Source organism: Emys orbicularis, chromosome 14 (genome assembly GCF_028017835.1).
Source record: "Emys orbicularis isolate rEmyOrb1 chromosome 14, rEmyOrb1.hap1, whole genome shotgun sequence".
Taxonomy (NCBI): Eukaryota; Metazoa; Chordata; order Testudines; family Emydidae; genus Emys; species Emys orbicularis.
This window is the reverse complement of record NC_088696.1, coordinates 4,750,006-4,768,836: the sequence shown is the minus strand read 5'-3', so window position 1 is coordinate 4,768,836 and position 18,831 is coordinate 4,750,006. Positions and strand designations below refer to the sequence as shown.

General features: G+C 50.8%; 1 protein-coding gene across 1 annotated transcript; it reads right to left on the bottom strand.

Annotated features, from left to right (window-relative positions):
- Positions 1-1,658: 1,658 nt before the first annotated feature.
- On the bottom strand, positions 1,659-18,751 carry RNF166 (ring finger protein 166). The gene is made up of 6 exons (XM_065416608.1): positions 18,558-18,751; positions 9,983-10,139; positions 7,177-7,289; positions 6,371-6,485; positions 4,405-4,512; positions 1,659-2,435 (listed from the first exon to the last, which is right to left on the bottom strand). Exons 1-6 carry the CDS (start codon positions 18,749-18,751, stop codon positions 2,370-2,372), a joined length of 753 nt encoding a protein of 250 aa, XP_065272680.1. The 3' UTR covers positions 1,659-2,369.
- Positions 18,752-18,831: the final 80 nt, after the last annotated feature.

The window sequence follows — 18,831 nt, the reverse complement described above, 5'->3', positions numbered from 1 at the left end:
ACCCACTGAACCACGGTCAATGCAATGTCACCAATGACATTTAAGACACAGACCTGGGCAGAAACTAGACAGGGAAATGCACTGTCAAAACTCCCAGCAGTTCCTTCCTAACCGCGCTGGCTGGACAAGTTAACTGAATACACACGTCTCCCTGCCCTGGAGAGAGCACCCTGCTCCAGTCATTCTGTTTCCCAGCATTCTTTGCTAGCCATACTATTCCGAAATGAATTTCAACTCCCTTAAAAACAGGCTCAGCCCAAACCTTCGGTCAGATCTGCCCTATCCCCAGAGAGGCGCCTGCAGCGTCCGAGGAGCAAACGAGGAAGTGATCTTCACAGTGCAGAAAGACTAAGCTGGTCTGATTCTACACTACAGCAAGAGCATGGAACTGAGCATGCCCAGACAGCCTCCTGGCCCCCAGGAAGAATGCATGCAGCTAGGCCAAAGTTTCAGCCACCCCACAGTATGTAATGGTTGGTTACAAACAGATCTCTATCGGATTTCAGGACCTGCCACGCTCTCAGACAAAGGGCCCGTTGAGTTGTGTCCCTGTCTCAGACAGGGCCAGCACCAGATGCTGGGTGTAACTCCACACCAATGGAGAGTTTTGCAGTCATGTCCTTATAAGATTTAATGCTGTAAAATTACAGTTGTAACAGAAAAAAAAAATCTGGGGCGTGACTTTTATTATAAATTATCCTACTGGTGTCACTCCCGGTGAGCTCCCGAATCTTTGCCCCGGGATCACGGAGACCCAACCAATCTCTGGACGGCTGCTGAGGAGCATCGGTTTCCTTCTCCACAGGTGACTAGAATCTGAGTCCCTAACTACAGTTTACATGCCACGGCCCGAGGCTGGATTTGCACACTATAGGCGCCATATTCACACACATTAGCACTCATGGATCAATCAAAAGCTTTAAGAGACCTAAAGTTAGTACTACTAGTGGAAGGCAGCCTGCTTGTCATGCTGTACTGCATGTACTTCTAAACACCAGACCACTGCTGAACTGAGGTCTGCCAAGCTAGGACCAGATCAGCCCCCTCACAATCCCAGCCAAACAGCCCGTCCATGCCGACAGAAGCGAATGAACAGCCTGGAGTCGAGAGGCTAACTGGCCCGCTCCTTGGTAATGCTAATGGGGCTGTTGCCCCAGAGAACACCCCCTCTGCTGTACAACTCACAGGGCTTTGCATCTTGGAGACACACACAGCTTGTAGCTTATTCACAGGTTTTATTTTCTTTCAGAAGTGGACTTGATCCATTGACCAACACCCCCGTTAATGCCTGGTGAGTAACTCCGAGTACCGCCCTCCCACGCTTGGGTCACATGTCTGATCCAGCATGGCTGCACATCAGCATCTTTATTTGCAAAAAAAAAAAAAAAAAAGTAATTGACCCCCCAAAATAAATACGGAACAATGCAACCTTTCTGTTGCTCAGGCGCAAATGGAAAAGAGCCCCCTCTCAATTCCAGGTTCCAGCAGTTCCCCACCCCCCCAGTTCTTGAATCCACAGCATGTGTTTAAAAAATATAATTTTTTTCTTAATAAGGTTCCATAAAAATACTATTGTTCCTAGTCAAACACAAATATTGCAATATGAAGAGTAACTGCTTTTTTTTGCTCTATAAAACGTGAAAAGGTCTCACACCGATTAATGTAGAAAAAATGCAAGAACTCTAGTATCACAAAAGCCAGTACAAAATGAGCAAGGTGAAAGAATGCCAGTGGCAGGACAGTTCAGGATTCCTTCCCATTTCTACCTAGCTCTTTTTAATAGACCTGTCATCACGGTATCCGAGCGCAGCAGAGTCGCTCCCAGATTTAGCCCAATGCGCTTCGTTGCCTCTGGCCTTCCGTGAGCAGTGGCAACAGAGCTGAGCAACAGACCGCTCATGCCCTCGGGAGGGTGGAGGGCCAACATCTCAATAAATACTCTTACGAGGTTCAAAAACGCTCAACGCTTTAAAAAAACAACCACCCCTGGATGATAAGAATTGAACACTAGGGCATTTTACATAAAATGCAACAAATAAGAGGAGCAACGGTGCCAAAAAGCATCTAATAATAAATAGAGAGAGAGATATACTCCGTATATGGAGATGAAATGCCCAATTGGAAAAAACAAACATTTGGTAAGGTCGCCTTTGCCTCTTCCCATCCAGCAGGTGTCACTCTCACCAGATCATGCTCGCTCACCATTTCATTGTGCAATGAAAGATTCCACCTTATTAAACAAGGTGCGATTTAACCAGAGATGGGCTGCCTAATCTCTAGGGAATGCAGAGGGATTAACAAGTGTCACACCTCTCCTAGCGGAAAGGCGACCTGTGCAAAGGATCCACGCCGCTGCTCAGCAGTTGCCTTCAGTTCTCCGAGAGGGAGAGCGCCAACGCAGCCTGCAACGCTGCTTCTTCGTCGATATTATAGTCCTGGGAACAAGAAGAGTGAACAGGTCAGAGGGGCCGACGAGGAGTAAGTGCGTCTCTCCCTGCATTAATGAGCTGTCTGCCCGGGTGCTCGTACCTCCTGTGACATTCCCAATAAAGGGCCAGAATGCCAAGCGGAAAGAATCTTCACATTGACCTTCCTTTCGGATCATGGACATTGTCAAAACAGCCACATGATTACAAGAAACCTCACCTGTGCAATTACCGCCACCTCAGACAGGCCAGGCTGGGAAGAACAGGACATTAATTTACCTTTCTAAGCTTATTTCTTGCGTGTTAAAAGGACAGTCAAGTTAAACTGGTCAGTTCTAGCCTCAGTTTCACTCTCTGGTTTGCCTACACACAGCAGGAAGATGCAGCCAATTGAAAAGGTTTCATTTACAAAGTCAAAAAAGGTTTCTATCAACACCACATTTTTTTTTCCCCCAATACCCACATTTGGGCACAAGCTACATGACCATGAGGATCCTTTGAAAGATGAGACGTGCAAATATTTCAAAGCTTAGTATCTGTCCTCTGAGGTTAACAGTCACTCTGGAATCTAATCTACCAAACGATAATGGCAGATACAAACAGGAGTTTATCTACAAGGTCCCTGGAGCAGAACTGCCCTGGCTGCAGCCTTTGAGGGGCGAGTACCACCCCACACCCACACAAAGATTAACCATGAGGGAGACCGGCCAGAGTTCTCATTTGCACACCGCACCAGAGAAGGACATGGCACACTGGGCACGTTCCGTATTTCTGAATGGTCTCTGGAGCTCAGCTTCCAACGCCGCCGTGCGAGAGCACGTCTCAGAGCGAGGGGCTGGACTCAGCCAGCCCAACGTTATCCAACGCTCCTTTTGGGCACATGCCCCACAGCTGTTTGTACAACACGGGTATTTGCATCTTGGACCTTTGCTTCTGGTGAGATGCCAGTACAGCCTGGCCAGCTTCTCATGGATGGAGATCTTCCTGAGGCTGGCTGGAACAGTGACTACTCACACAGAATTACCACCAGCTCACGTCTCTCAAGTCCCCAGTGCAGACTGCGAAGGGAGCTCGCGCTGTGTGCCAAAAGGCAGTGTGGAGCCTGCCAAATGCAACCCAGCTCCTGGAATTAGTGGCTTTACCTCTCTCAAAAACCTTGTTCGTTAAAAATGCATCAAGCTCAGGTGAGATTCAGCCTGCACGTAGAGGCTGGTATGAACTTGATAGCACATTTGGCTGGAACTTTGTAGTCCTAGCGGTTTTCAGTGACACTTTTCTTGCTCGTTTTCCAGTGTGTTTAAAAGGGACACATGAGCTGATAAAAAACTTAAATACTCTTCCTTTCCCAACTCCACTGCCTGGCCTCACTGATCACAACCTGGCGAAGTTCATCGCTCAGACGAAGCTCCTAGGGGCAGGAATCTGTTTCATTGCGTGCATAGCTCCGGGGCCCCAGATCCCTCCCTAGGGCCTCAAGGCACTACGGCAATAATATAATAATAAAGCAACATACAGCTGACTCCCACAAGTGCAGGCCACAAGAACAAAGCTCAGCCTTCAGACAGGATCCCTCCCCCAACCCTCCTGTGCGCATGTGTCCTGCTAGGGGAACTTCCTACAATTCAACACAGTTTCTTGCCACAGCCTATTGCAGAGTCTTGCTTCACCATTCCAACATGCTATTTTGTCTCAGTATAGATTCTATCTAAAAGGCAGAAGTTATTTCAAGGCCACTTAGCTGGTTGGGACAGACACGGTGATACAGAAGAAAACCTTTCCCTGTCCGTTCCCCCACTAAAAGATGCCAGTAACTGATAGCTCAGCATGAAAACTGTGCAAAAATTGCACACAAAAGTGGCGTTCTCATATAGGCCAGCCACATGTGAAGCCAACGCCAGCTAATTAAGGGCTGGAACGTAGTCAGTGGGAACAGCCAGGGCCCTAAGCGACTTGAACTTTGATTTGTGGCAGTACCCACCACAAAGGTGTCATAGGAGAACTTGTGCCTGTGTAGGAGATGCTGCAGGAAGTTGGCGCTCTTGTAGCTGGGGTCCCCCCAGGGCATCGCTGAACAGACTGGGCACACCTAGAACATACAGGGGAGGAAAGGGAAGTCACAAGACCAGCAATGTGGTGTAGTTCTTAGAACCCTGCCTGCCACCCACAGCCCAAACAGTAGATTTCCTTTTTAATTTCTATCAGTCAGAGGCAATTTCTGCAAACACCCTCTTCAAGAGAGGCTGTACATCTACACAAGCTGGAGAGCTAGGCACGCCGGTCAGTGCTGGAAGCCTCAAGATTTTCGAGACTGCCTAGACATTATGCATGCTCACACATTTCCCACAGGGGCACTGTTAGGATATAGATATTCAGGCCTGTCTTTAAGAATTTAGGTGTATTCTTATCACTTAGCTAGTTATAGAGTATAAAAGAAGAATCAAAATCACTGTCTGTCTGTGTAAGGGCCTTCTCTTACTGTGACAGTCTGAGGCCTGGTTCTTAGGCTAAGCAGCAGAGGCCAGCCATAAACTGGGAAGTGTATGGTCACATCCTCACATTCCAAACTAGTCACATTGAAATAGGGTGCTATTAGGCTGTTAGGAATACAATCCTGTCCTGATATTCCCATCACCTCCAGGGAAAGGGAAGAGCCTAGAAGATGTAAAAGGAAACTTAGTTTAATAGCATCCTGTCTGGCAAGAACTCACTTATCAATAGCTGGGATGTGAAATCCTCATTTCTGTATTGTTCTATCACTGTAGTCTCTACCTCCCTATTGTTTGTCTGTATAATCTCTGTCTGGTTTTGTGATTGTTTCTGCCTGCTGTATAATTAATTTTGTTGGGTGTAAACCAATTAAGGAGGTGGGATATAATTGGTTAAATAACCATGTTACAGTATGTTAGAATTGGTTAGTAAAATTTCAGTAAAATGATTGGTTAAGGTATAGCTAATCAGAACTCAAGTTTTACTATACAGTCTGCTGTCAATCAGGAAGTAAGGGGGGAATGGGAACAGGGACTGGATGTGGGGGAATTGGGATCATGTTTTGCTAAGGGGGGGATGGGAACAGGGACACAGGCAAGGCTCTGTGGTGTCAGAGCTGGGAAGGGGGACACTAAGGAAGGAAACTGGAATCATGCTTGCTGGAAATTCACCCCAATAAACATTGAATTGTTTGCACCTTCGGACTTTGGGTATTGTTGCTCTCTGTTCATGCGAGAAGGACCAGGGAAGTGAGACGGTGAAGGAATAAGCCCCCTAACAGGCACATGCAACTGTGGGAATGGTGCGTGAAAGTGACAGAGTGCTGAGAACCCTCGGGGATGCTCTAGTGGACTAAAGAGGTGTTTGCAATCTGGAGATGGTCCCTTTTAGCACTGCTGAGTGTTGAGCACAATAGGCTCAGGACCAGAATGGGACACAGGAAATATGATCACTCAAGTGCAGAGGGTTCCCTGCCAAAAAGCTGTGATCCCTCTGTGAGCTTAAAGGCACACTGCATTTAGGGACACAGAAGAAGCTCCTGTCTCAGAAGCACAAGAGGCCCTTAAAAGTCACAGCCTATTGTAGTGGAAAGTGAGTGGCAAAGCAAAACCATTAGAGTTAGGGAGACAGCACTGAAATCTAGGCTTAACCCAGTTCTTGCTCTGCAATGCACCTCGAGCAAAGCTAATAGATCCAGCTCCGTGTCTGCCTGTCAAAGAGATTTAACAAAGATTAAATGAGCTAGAAATGCAGATAGTACTTTATGCCCAGAAGCAGATGTGTGCGCCTGTTGACTTTGAACAGGGGATTGATTAAAAGACGCAGAGACTTCCAATTCACTGGAGGTTACCCCGCTCCCATTCTCTGCCCAGTCAGAAGTTCACGAGCAAAGAGCCGGACGCAGAAATCAAGGCCGCGGTGCCCAACTCTCACCAGTCTGCCCGAGGAAAGCTCACCACTTTGTTGGGGTCATTGCGGTGGTTCTCCATGCAGTGCTTGACCAGCTCCTGCTGGTCCAGGTTCCGGGCTCCACAGTAAGGGCAGACGAAAGTGGAACGGTTTGGAATATTGCTAAAAAGAAACAGCAGTCAAGAATTCAACACAACAGAGACCCACAGGGAAGAGGACAGGTGAAAACTGAACGGGCTTCACAGAGACAAGCCAACCCCAGCGGACTCCAAAGGATCTGATACACCATGAGTCACTCCCTCACCACGAGCACCAAACACCACCTTAGACTGAAGGCAAAGATTTTGATCACATGCTGATGCACCTCCAGTGGCTTCAGTGGAATTACTCTATATTTGCATCACAGTCAGTGAGAGCAGAATCAAGTTCAAAGAGTTTTTGAAGTCTACCTTACCTATTTTACCAGCCACACAGTTTACTTTCTGCATCTCTCCCAGCTGGCAAAATAACAGATTAATCAGTTTCCCTTTTGTTTTCAGGCAGTTTCTAGTCTATTCCCCCAGGTTCTCAGGCACTAGCGCAATGCTGCACAATGTTAGAGCTGCAAATGGTGCAGAGGAGTCTTATTTGTTTAAGAAAAAGCTTTTCCATTGGATTTTTTTTTTAAATCATTTAGACATTTGTGTTGGGTCAGGTTTTGGAAAAGCCTATTTAGAAATCCCTCTACAATTCAAGGCCAGATTTGACCTGACAATTTCTGGTTCATCTTGTGCACTGTTTAAATAGCAGTTTGTTACAGAAAACGAGATGGGAGGATTCCCCTGTGAAGTGGTTGAATTTGGTATTTTAATACCTGGGAATGGGCTGGGAAGTTGGGACCACTGGAACGAACTTTGGGCAGTTGGCCATCTGCTCTTGAACCTTAGCGCAGGATGAAACGTGGGATCTCATCTTCGCTAGGGTCACCTAGAAAGACAAATAGAGGGAGAAAAAAGAAATAGATCATTGGACAGCCAGGACCATCTTTGAGAACTCCAAGGAGCAAGGGATGCATTTCTCCAGAAAGAAGAAAACAAGGCAGATGCCCCACTCTCAAGCAAACCAGTACGTTAGAGAGAGCAGCCTCCCCAAACGCTTTCTGACAGGCGCCAGAATACAGGAGACCACTAGGATTATTGCACATCAATCTGCACCAATGTGGAATTGCTGGGCCAAAGCGTGTCTCGTTATAGCCAACTAAAACAATCAGCCAACCAGCTCCAGTGAGGAGATACAGGATTTCGGGGGAATGGGGTGGCCTAGTCTAGCTGATCCCATAGACTGCTAAGAAAGCCCATTTCCTTTCCATAAGACCAAAGCAAGTCATGGCAGAGCTCTTGCCCTTCAAGGCAACCCAAACCTTACAGTCAAGTTCTCAACAAGGAACAGAAATGCCAGGCTCAAAGGTACACAGGGAGTTCTGGAGTTATTCACTTGACAGCAAGTGAGGCGTTGGAGCAGCAGAGGGAAAGGGTCTCAGTCCCCGAGGTGACAGATGTCCACATCACAAAGCCACCACAACTGAACAACTTTACTGCCAGTCTCAGAGGCACCCAGGTCTGGATTACCCCCCAGGTGGCCCCTTCACGGCAGGGCTGAGGCATGATGGCAGGACAATGCCCTAGTTAGACCTACTCTCTGCCGTGTTCTCCCGGGCTGTCAATCCAGCTTCTTTCACCAGCTCTAAAGAGAAGAACATCCCACTCTGTAAGGCTGCTCATAAACTAGAGATGAAACACCAGCTGCACCACTTGGGGTTTGTCCCAAGTCTCTCTGGAAGGCTCCGCTGTTTTAATAATGGCACTAGTCTACTGCCAAAGGGTGTTAGGACAAAGAGATGTTTCATCTGAGCACAGCACCACCTCACAGCAGGCAGCAAAGCCGGTATAGCTCAGATATCTCACAGCCCTTCCTGCAGGGGCCCTCTGGGTTCATAAGCACCAACAGCGCAGGATTTCACCAGGGCCATGTACCTAAGGTGTCAAGTTGAACAGCTCTGCGTGTGAAACTCAGCCAGCCAACCAGGAGATCCCCCGGGTGGAACCACTAGCTGGAGCTTTACCAAGCATGGTAGCAAGTAGTTTGGGTTCCAGAATTTGATCTGCTTTGTGAGGAGTGTTCTCTGGAGTCTAAACATCTATGTTAAATTCAGTGGCAAAACACTATGGTAACACAGAGTTAAGGTTGCTTGGAGGTATGTCCCCTTGCAGAACACGGAGTTGAGCAAAACTCAAATTTAGAAAAGCAGGAAATCCACAGTTAAGGAGCCCATGCAATCTTAACTCTGCCGTCTTCCAGCAGTGGCCCAATACACACACTGGCCCCATTACTCTGCCAACCCAGTGTTACGGAAATGTACAAGCTCTTCACCGACTTCTACAACCCATTCACTCTCACCCACAGGATTCCATCTAACACAGGGGTTCTCAAACTGGGGGTCGGGATCCCTCAGGGGGTCGCGAGGTTCTTACATGGGGGTCGCAAGCTGTCAGCCTCCACCCCAAACCCCACTTTGCCTCCAGCATTTATAATGGTGTTAAATATATTAAAAAGTGTTTTTAATTTATCAGGGGGTGGCACTCAGAGGCTTGCTATGTGTAAGGGGTCACCAGTACAAAAGTTTGAGAACCACCGATCGAACACCATTAAAGGACAAAAAGGAAACATTGGGGTCATTAGCCACACCCTGCACTCTCCCTAGGCACAGCACGTTTCAAAGGAATCCAACTGAGCATGTTCATTTTAGGAAGCTCGACCTTTAAACAGAAGTCTTGACACAACCTTAACTACAGCAGCGCAACCTTACCACTATGATATGCACCGGTGCTGAGGAATTAATGCTCCCACGTCAGGTCTGCACCACAGCTCAGTCAGCAGTAAACTCCCTAACAAGAACCAGGCATGGAGCTGTGCTGATTCCAAATACAGGAGTGGGGGAGATGATCGTTACAGGGAAAGGATGAATTTTAGTAGAAACCTGACGACATTTGTCTTCTAGAAAGGGTTAAGCAACAGAGGGAGAAAATAAGGGCCCGGGTTCCCTTTTTAAAAGATGCATCCACTTAATAAAATACTGACTTGGCCTGCAAGAGAGCATCGCTAATACTTCATAAACATTCCCGATTTAAGCCTCAGCACCTCTGATGTAGGAAGCACTATCCCCATCGTCTAGCTGGGAAACCGAGGCAGAGCGAGGGTAAGGGACTGACTCCAGGAGACACCGTGACTCTAACAGAGCTAGGAACAGAACGCAGCTCTCCTGACCCCCACTCTAGTTTTGAGTACAAGGCCGCCCTTCTGCTATTTGATCGCCTCCCCGACGGGAGCAAAAGTCAGGTTTGCTGATAGCGGTGGGGCACCCCGTTTGTTGTGCTGCCCCGAGGTTCCAAGCCACATGCCTCGTAGTGGAGCATCCCACTTGCCTCCCATCCACAATCTTTGGGGATGCAGGAAGTAACCCCTGAAACAGATACTGCGCTCAGACATAAACCAACACTCATCTGGGCATGGACAAAACCTTGACTAGTACAATGGGCCACCCGAGGTGTCACCCATACCTGTCCTGCCCCCACAATACCAGGTATGGGACAGTCACGACTGGACCCACTCAGATGGATTACCTTCTTACTGCACCCTCTGCAGGGAGCCTTGTAGGAGGACAACTGCTTCTCCACATTGGAGGCCTTCTCCACCTTTTTGGGGTCAAAGGGCATGCGGCAGAGCGGGCAAAGAGGAGATGGCACTTGGAGACATGGTTGCAAACATTCCCCGCAAAATCTGGAGGAGAAACAAAACCATTAAGTTGCTCAGAGGAGAACCATTATTTATCACAGCCCAGGGGAGGAGAGGAAAGGGCCCCGTGGCATTTTGGTTCCCCCGCACATGCCCTATGACACACCTACTCATAGGAAGCCCTGCCCACTGCCTCCTTGGGGGTGCAGGAATTGATCCCACACAGATCAATGGAACTGGTTTCTCCTCAGACTTTAGGAAGCCGGTAGGAGCTTTTTGGTAGCCACCAAGGATCTAGTAACATCTACGAGACCTTGGGGCATGGAAATGGTTCCTCCAAGTAGATCCAGCACATAGGTCCAATAGGCTGAACTACCTCAGTGCACATCAATGCGCTACTAATACGCAGCAATCAGCAACTCCTGGCTCCTGTTTCAAAAGCAACACACTGTGCATCTGAGTTGCAAGCCTCATCTAGCCACCCCACTCTGCTTTATGGGGTCATGTGGGGGGCTCATAGGCCACGTGGAGCAGAGACTTGAGACTTTCACCTACTTGTTCCTCCTGGCCACTACTCTCCTGTTGTAGTTTGCTACCTCCCTCCTGCATAGTCTAGACACTTTCCTGAATTCCCCAAACTAGTCACAGGGCTGCTGAACCTACTGGCCAATTTGCCTTCTCCAGCAGCTTCTCCCTACCATCTGAAACCGGATGCTCTATACATGCAGAGACTTCTACGAGTACCTCCAGAGACAGAGCTACCAGAGCACCCAGCCAGGCTGCAATGGCCAAGGGTCCGAAGAGAAGGATTTGGATGTGTCCAGAACAGATAGCTTGGGGGTGGGGCTTCTAAGCGAGGGACTTACGCAGAGCTGAACGTGCCTGTTGCATGCATGACCACAACAGACCAAACACGCTCAGGTTGTTTCCTCCACAGGAAGGCAGGTTTCCTCCCCAGGAGCCAGCGAGCATGTGTCAGGCTGCAGCCAATGTAGCATCTGCAGGGGCTGACCTGATGTGGTTAAGAAGTTCAGGCTGTGCAAAAAGGTCTGGATTTGCATTTACCCCCCCGTGGCCTCTCACAGAAGGGTATCTTATGCTAGAATGAATGAGGTTTCAGATCACGTGCACAGGCTGGTGCCGAGAGCTAGTGACGCTGTCTGGGGCAAAGTCAGCCCCTCTGGATCCTTGGTTCCCAAGCCTGCAGGAATTAGGAGTGAGACAGTCAATGGACTTGGCCCTTGGGGAAGGGGACACCCTTCTACCGTCTGGTCCTTCATTAAGGAAAACATCTCCTGCATTGACACAGTGAGTGAGGTTGGTTTGTTCCAGGCTGTTTCTGCACAGCTGAGCTGACATACTGCGGTGGTGGGGGCCACAGAGGAACACAGACAGAGGTGTTCAGCTAACCAGACAACAGAAGGCATGCAAGTGACATTCTTGCCACACTGCTCCTTTAAACCAACACAGAGTACCTGGACGCTAACAAAGGCCGGAGTTAGGTCCGCTTCTGCTCATGAAACCGTCCATCCAGGAATTCACTTGTGCCCCAGGGTTACACTTGCAAGTCCAAGTGAGGACCTACCAACGTGACTGCCTTTCCATGGCACCTGCAGGGTTAAATCTCCACACACCAATTTAGAAACATCCAGACTTCAAATGCTGGAGAGAAGTGACCACTCTCCGGGGCTGAGCAGCACTATTAGAACCTATCGCTGCTGGCCTGGGACAGGCCAAAGGGATGTTGGGAAAACAACAGTTAGAGTGAATGACGGGTGCATCACCTCTGACGTCAGGCCTGTCTGTAGACGTGTAGTGAGAAGGAGCGTTCGGGGGGTACGTGCCAGAAAGCAGACAGGAGCCTGTTGCCCTTTGCAGACTCCATGCTGCACTACACAGCATCACACGAATAAGATCTAATTGATCTCCATGTGTACCCATGCACAAAATACGAGCTGGGAAAGAGTGCTCCGCTCTGAACCCCAGACGAAGGGCAGGAAGCATTAGAGCAGTGATCCGGAGACCCACAGCAAGGCAGCAACACCAGGTAATGTGCTTTCACTGCAGATGGTCACGCAATGATTTTCAAAAACAAGCCATTTAGGACTTCACGGGAGGGAAGTAATAGGCCAGGACACATTGAGATTAGGCTGGGGATCACCTCCTCTCAAATCACAGAATATCAGGGTTGGAAGGGACCTCAGGAGGTCATCTAGTCCCACCCCCTGCTCAAAGCAGGACCAATCCCCAGACAGATTTTTGCCCCAGATCCCAAAATGGCCCCAAAGGATTGAACTCACAACCTCTGGGTTTAGCAGGCCAATGCTCAAACCACTGAGCTATCCCCCCCCACCCCAAAGTTCTTATGCCTGCAGAAGCAGGGACCTCAAATCAAGTGCTGGAGAGGAAATTCTGGGAAATAAACTTTTCTATTGGAAACAGGCCTCTGGGCTACGGGTGAGTGGGGGAGACAAAAAGGGCAAATGGCAAATCCCTCTTGGTAGCACCCCAGCCTTTCCACTGTGAATGGATTTGTCCAGAGCGGAACAGCTAGCTGGCTGTACCTTTTTTATCTTGAGCAAAGGGAAAACTGTAGACATCTGTAAAGATGAGCTGGGATCCCTGCTGAAAATAAACTGGAAGCCATAGTTTGCAGGGCTTGGGAGCTGTGCTCCGGCTCCACTCCAGTTCCAGGCAAAAACCTGCAGCTCCACTGCTCCGGAGCTGCTCCAGGCTCCATCTCCGGGCTCCGCTCCAAAGCCCTGGTAGTTTGAGCCTGGAAAGTTTCCAGACAGCTATATTAAGAACCCCCTCCCTCCCTTGCTCATCCAAGACATGCTCAACAGCTCTGAAATAGACAAAGAGAAGCTGCAATGAATCCATAATTCTTTAAGGTCAACATGCAATCGGTTCATTGTCTGCTCCCCAATAACACAGAGTGGAGTTTACCCAACACCGCCTTGCCGCCCACGACTAACTCTTGGAGTGGGGTTGGATGTTTCAGTTTAGACCTAGGTGGGAAATGTTTTTATTGGTCCCATGAATATTTGAGAGATGGAAACCCCCTCTCCAATCTCAAATTGGGACGAAAAGTCAAAATCTCAAACTTCTGCACTAAAACATGGATTTTTTTCGCGTTTCAGATCAATCAGAACGTCTTGTTTCGACTTTACCTTTCTTCTCCACCCCGTCCTACTTTAATTAGCTGAACTTTCAAAACGAAATGTCATTTTGAACCAGACAACCAGAATTTTTTATTTTTGAAAATGTCAAAACAAAACGTGGCTCCATCATGTGCTCCCTGCGCAACTCCAAGCAAGTTGCTTCATCTCCTTGTCGCAGTTCCCTATTAGGAAATACTATCAGCCCCATCTTGCATTCTCCTACCCTTTGCCTGTCTTGTCTACTTAGCTAAGCTCTTCGGGGCAGGGACTGTCTCACTATGTGGTTACACAGCACACGAAGGCCTTGCCTCAGTTGGGTCCTGCAAGCATGATGGTAACACAAGCACATGATAATGCAGAGCACATTGGTACGTGCCAGTTCCCACACCCACCTCATGCCACTTGGTTAGTTTCCTGCCACTGGCATGACAGTCCTCAACGACCCCCCTGCTTGGTGCAAAGATGGACTCTCTCACACAGTAAAGGCAGCGGGTGTCCCCAAAAGCTGCACTTCCTGCCAGTCTCTCTGGATCAGTGGCATGAGGAGAGGGTACTAGATATATATGTACAAGCAGCTCCTGCTGGGAGGCAGAGTTCACATGGTCACTACTCTGCTCCTGAACAAAAGCAGGGAGCCACCAGTGAACCTGCCTTCCACCCAGACTCCTCTCCTCAGCAGCTTCCAATGCAGCACATTGCACAGAGGGAAGGACCACATGATCCTCTTAGGGTCTGTTAGCACAGGCAGCTCGCCAAGAGTCCAGCCCATTGGACAGGCAGGGTGAGGTACCAAGTTAAGTAGTTTGGTCACTGACTCAAAGGCACTTTGGTCAAATAAACCCACAGCTTCTCCACATCCCTCCCCAATGCTGCCTTTGCCATCACTACTGACTACTGTCTCTCGGGCTCAAGTTCTAGCTCCCATGTTTTCCTAGTGAAGACAAGATCTAAAGCCCTCATGTGCACGTTGGTCACCTCTCCTTAACTCCTGTAATCTGCTCTCAGGTCTCCCTGCTTCTCCCTCCAGATGCTGCTAGTAATCTTCATCATGTCGCCAACCACCCGTGTGGACTCTACCATTCCCCACAAAGCATAAGCACAGGATCTTCAAAGCTCTGCTCACCCACAGCCTCATTCCCTCCTACTCCCTCATGGGGACCCAGCTCCCACCCATTTCTTCCTTCCATTCTGACCCCAATGCTGGGATGACAGCCCCCTCCTCTTCACAGCAAAGCTGTCCAACATTGTCCCCTGCAAGATTTCTACCTGTAGCTGGTGCATACACCACTGTGTCTACAGGAGGGATAGGCCCAGTGATAGACATGGCTGCCCTCCACATCATGCTCAATCATTACTGCAGGCAGGCCAAATCCGCCCCAGTGACCCAAAGAGGACCAGACCAAAAGGAGGACTCCTGTGGGAGTCACCATTGCAAGGCTAGGTACCAGATTAGCAAGCCCGTTGGGGCCGGCATTGTCTCCTGCTCCGTTGGCACAGTGCTGACACAAGCTCAATCAATAGAAGGAATGCCACTGGGACAGAGGGAGGCCTAAAATTGGACCGGCCAGCTTGGTTTGATGTAGGAGCATGCACTGCGGAGTCCCTCCGCTCTGCTCTGTTGAGAAAGCCCCGTTCTGAACTGAGTCTTGGAATTGCTGATCCTGTCTGGCTCATCAACAGCCAAGGTGAGCAATGGCCAGAGGCTGAGGCCTGCAGACCTTGTCATTGGTCCAACAGAGAAGGGGCAATTTTAAACGGCAGTCTGTGATTTGGAGAAGCTGGACATTTTTCAGGCTCTGAAGGAAGTTCAAGAAGAGCTTTGGGCCCCATCAGCCTGCTGAGGTGTCTTTAAACTGTTTACTTCCCCAGGGGAACACGGCTCAGAATTAAGCATTTGGAAATAGTCAAAGGTGCCTGTGTTCCCTGTTTGATTTAACAGTCTCACACACCACCACTATACAGAAAACTCACACCATAGGAGAGAGAAAGCAGGCCAGGCCCTGTCATGTGCAGTCCCCCAAACAGTTAGCCTCCCATCCACCCTCAAGTGATGCTCAGTCTGAAAATGCAGCCCCAGACAGTGCACTCCCTGGAACTGCAGAGCAAAGCTCATCAGCTGCAAGTTTTTCCATTGCTGGTGAAATCAAACCACCAAGCTACAGTTGTCTACCAGCAGGAGTGTATTTTACATGAACAGAACCACCTAGACATCTGTCTGCTACACTGCATGACCCTGTAACCAGGGGTTTGTACCCTATCTCCTCCCGCAGTCCTCCCTTTCCCGATGAGTGTAATGTCCTTGATCAACAAGCAAGGGCTTGTCTACACGGGCAAGTTTTGGCCCCAAAACTGCCTTTTGGCGACAAAACAGCAAGAGCATATACACTACAATGGGACTTTTGTCGTGAAAAACACCCAGTTTTGGTGACAAAAAACGTCCACCTCTAGGAGACTTTTGTCTTTTCCCCTCCCTTTATTGTCGACAAAGAGCCAGCGTAGACACTGCTGATTGTTTTGTCTACAGAACTGGCTTCCGCCAGTATCCCACAAGGCCTGCCCGGATTGCTCAGCTCAGTGTTTTGATCTCCTGCAGGCATGCGCCCCTCCCCTTTCAAAGCTCCGGGAAGTATGTGTGCTGCTCCCTTTGGGGAGCCCACAAAGAGCAAAACCCTGGAATGCTCCTGTTCTGCCCAGCACTAGGGACACGACTGCTGCTGCAGGGGGAGGGGAACGGTCTGCGGTGCTGCTTTGCCATTCCTCAGCACGGATGCTGCTCTGGCAGCGGAGGGGGCTGTGGGACAACTCGGAGAGAATCCCAAGATGCGCAGTGATCAGCTCTTCCTTCCCACAACCCTGCACTGTGGGATACATACCCACGGTGCATTGCTCACCCTGTCCATAATGGTGTCCCCAATGTGGACATGATCTGTCAACAGAGGGAGCAAGTGTGAACACCCTTTGGCGATTTTTGTTTTGTCGACTTTTGGGTGTCGACATAAGTTTTGTCAACAAAACTTGGTAGTGTAGACAAGTCCCGAGGCGCTCTCTCAACTTGTTTTGCCAAGAAGGGACCTGTCCTTTGTGGGGTTTCCCCATGAGCCTCTTAGCAGATTCAGATAACAATACAAGCACAGGGCACTACAAAGCTCCATAGTTTCTGCTGGTGTCATAATTAGCAGACATTCCTTTCACTCCAGCTGCCATTTTACTATGCAATGCTCGTTCTGCCCTCACACACACTGCTGAAGTGCCCGTCACTGGTGCACCTGGGTGGCAGCTCATGGAATACCCATACCATCAATGTGGGCCCCACCCCTAGCTTAGCTATTTACATTGAGGAGGTGATGAGGGGAGAGTGAGGTAAAGTCCAAGATGATGAAGGAGGCAGTAAGTTTCGCTGTTTCGTTCAGCATTGCCAGTATGGAAACTGCTTCCGGTTGTAACGAGAAGGGAAAATCAAGGGATGGTCTAGGAAATGCTTCCTTCCAGGCGCCCTATAAACCTTGCTGCTCCCCCTGTGCCCTAGATCAAAACAAAACCCATGGAACATGACATTTGCTAGCACTGAACATAAGAAGAGCCATACTGGGTCAAACCAAAGATCCATCTAGCCCAGTATCTTGTCTTCTGACAGTGCCTTCAGAGGGAATGAACAGAACAGGGAATCATCAAGTGATCCATCCCCTGTCACCTATTCCCAGCTTCTGGCAAACAGAGGCTAGGGACACTGACCCTTAAGCTACCTTCTGTCACTTCCCATCCCGCCTCCTTCATCTCTTGCCCAATTAGACTGTAAGCTTTTCAGGGCCGAGCTCTTCCACCAAGCACTTTGCATGTTGCCGATACCACACAAGCAAACCACCACCGTCAGGATAAGTAGTATTTGCTCCAGAGTTAAAATCGATCAAAACAAGTAGTGCATGTTCTGACATTTACAATTGCCTCACGCTCTGGGGAATCTAGTCATAAGCGATATGCATAGAAAGGTAGTTTTAAGGAACTGGGTGACTCAGCTGTTAGATGATCTGATACAACAACATAAGAAGCTGCCAATCACGCAAAGCCCAAACAGATTCCAAACAAAGCTGAAAATTCAATGGCTCCATTCAAGACAAGCACCCCATCGCTCACGAGCCCCTTGGGCGAAATCTGGCCCATGGGAGAGTCAGGAATGGACAGGGCAGGGGATTTTGTTTTACACTCACATTCAATCCCATGGAAAAAATCAACCGACTCCCCCTAGGCCAGGCTGAAAGCCAGGCTGGCTCCGCACGGGGCGGGCAGGGGTCGGTGGGGGAAGTGGTTCCAGCCCCAGGTTGGGGGGGGGGCTGAGAGGGGGAGGGAGGTGATGGGGGGTCCCATGGATGCCCCCGAGAAGAGGTGGGGGGATGGGAGGGGGAGGGAGGTGATGGAGGTCCCATGGGTGCCCCCGAGAAGGGGTGGGGGGATGGGAGAGGGAGGGAGGTGCTGGGGGGTCCCATGGGTGCCCCCGAGAAGGGGTGGGGGAGGGAGGTGCTGGGGGGGTCCCATGGGTGCCCCCGAGAAGGGGTGGGGGGATGGGAGGGGGAGGGAGGTGCTGGGGGGGTCCCATGGGTGCCCCCGAGAAGGGGTGGGGGGATGGGAGGGGGAGGGAGGTGCTGGGGGGGTCCCATGGGTGCCCCCGAGAAGGCATGGGGGGATGGGAGGGAGGTGCTGGGGGGTCCCATGGGTGCCCCCGAGAAGGGGTGGGGGGACAGGAGGGGGAGGGAGGTGCTGGGGGTCCCAGGGGTGCCACCGAGAAGGGGTGGGGGATGGGAGGGAGGTGCTGGGGGTCCCATGGGTACCCTCGAGAAGGGATGGGGGGATGGGAGGGGGAGGGAGGTGATGGGGGGTCCCAGGGATACCCCCGAGAAGGGGTGGGGGGATGGGAGGAGGAGGGAGATGATGGAGGTCCCATGGGTGCCCCCGAGAAGGGGTGGGGGGATGGGAGGGGGAGGGAGGTGATGGGGGTCCCATGGGTGCCCCCGAGAAGGGGTGGGGGGATGGGAGGGAGGTGATGGGGGGTCCCATGGGTGCCCCCGAGAAGGGGTGGGGGGATGGGAGGGAGATGATGGGGGGGTGCCATGGGTGCCCCCGAGAAGGGGTGGGGGGATGGGAGGGGGAGGGAGATGATGGGGGGGTCCCATGGGTGCCCCCGAGAAGGGGTGGGGGCCAGGCGCTGAGCCGGGGGTTGTTATGGGCTCCAGGGTGGTTTCGTCTCTACCCCCCCGGCCCGCTCCCCAGACGCAGAGTCCGGCCCCAGCGCCCCGGCCCCGCTCACGTGTGGCCGCAGCCCGCGATGCACACGGCCCGGTGATACACCTCCAGGCAGATGGGGCAGCTGAACTGCGCCTCCAGCGTGTCGGGGGCGGGGCCGCCGGGCGGCTGCTCCCGCGGGGTCCCGCCCGGGCCCGGGGCCTGAGGCCGCTGCTGGGCCGCGGAGACCAACAGGCTCCGGAACATCGCGGCCGCCATGAGGGAGGGGCGGGAGCGCGGAGGGCCCCGCGCATGCGCGCGTCATCGCGGCGCGGGGCGGTGACGCAGAAGGGGCGCGC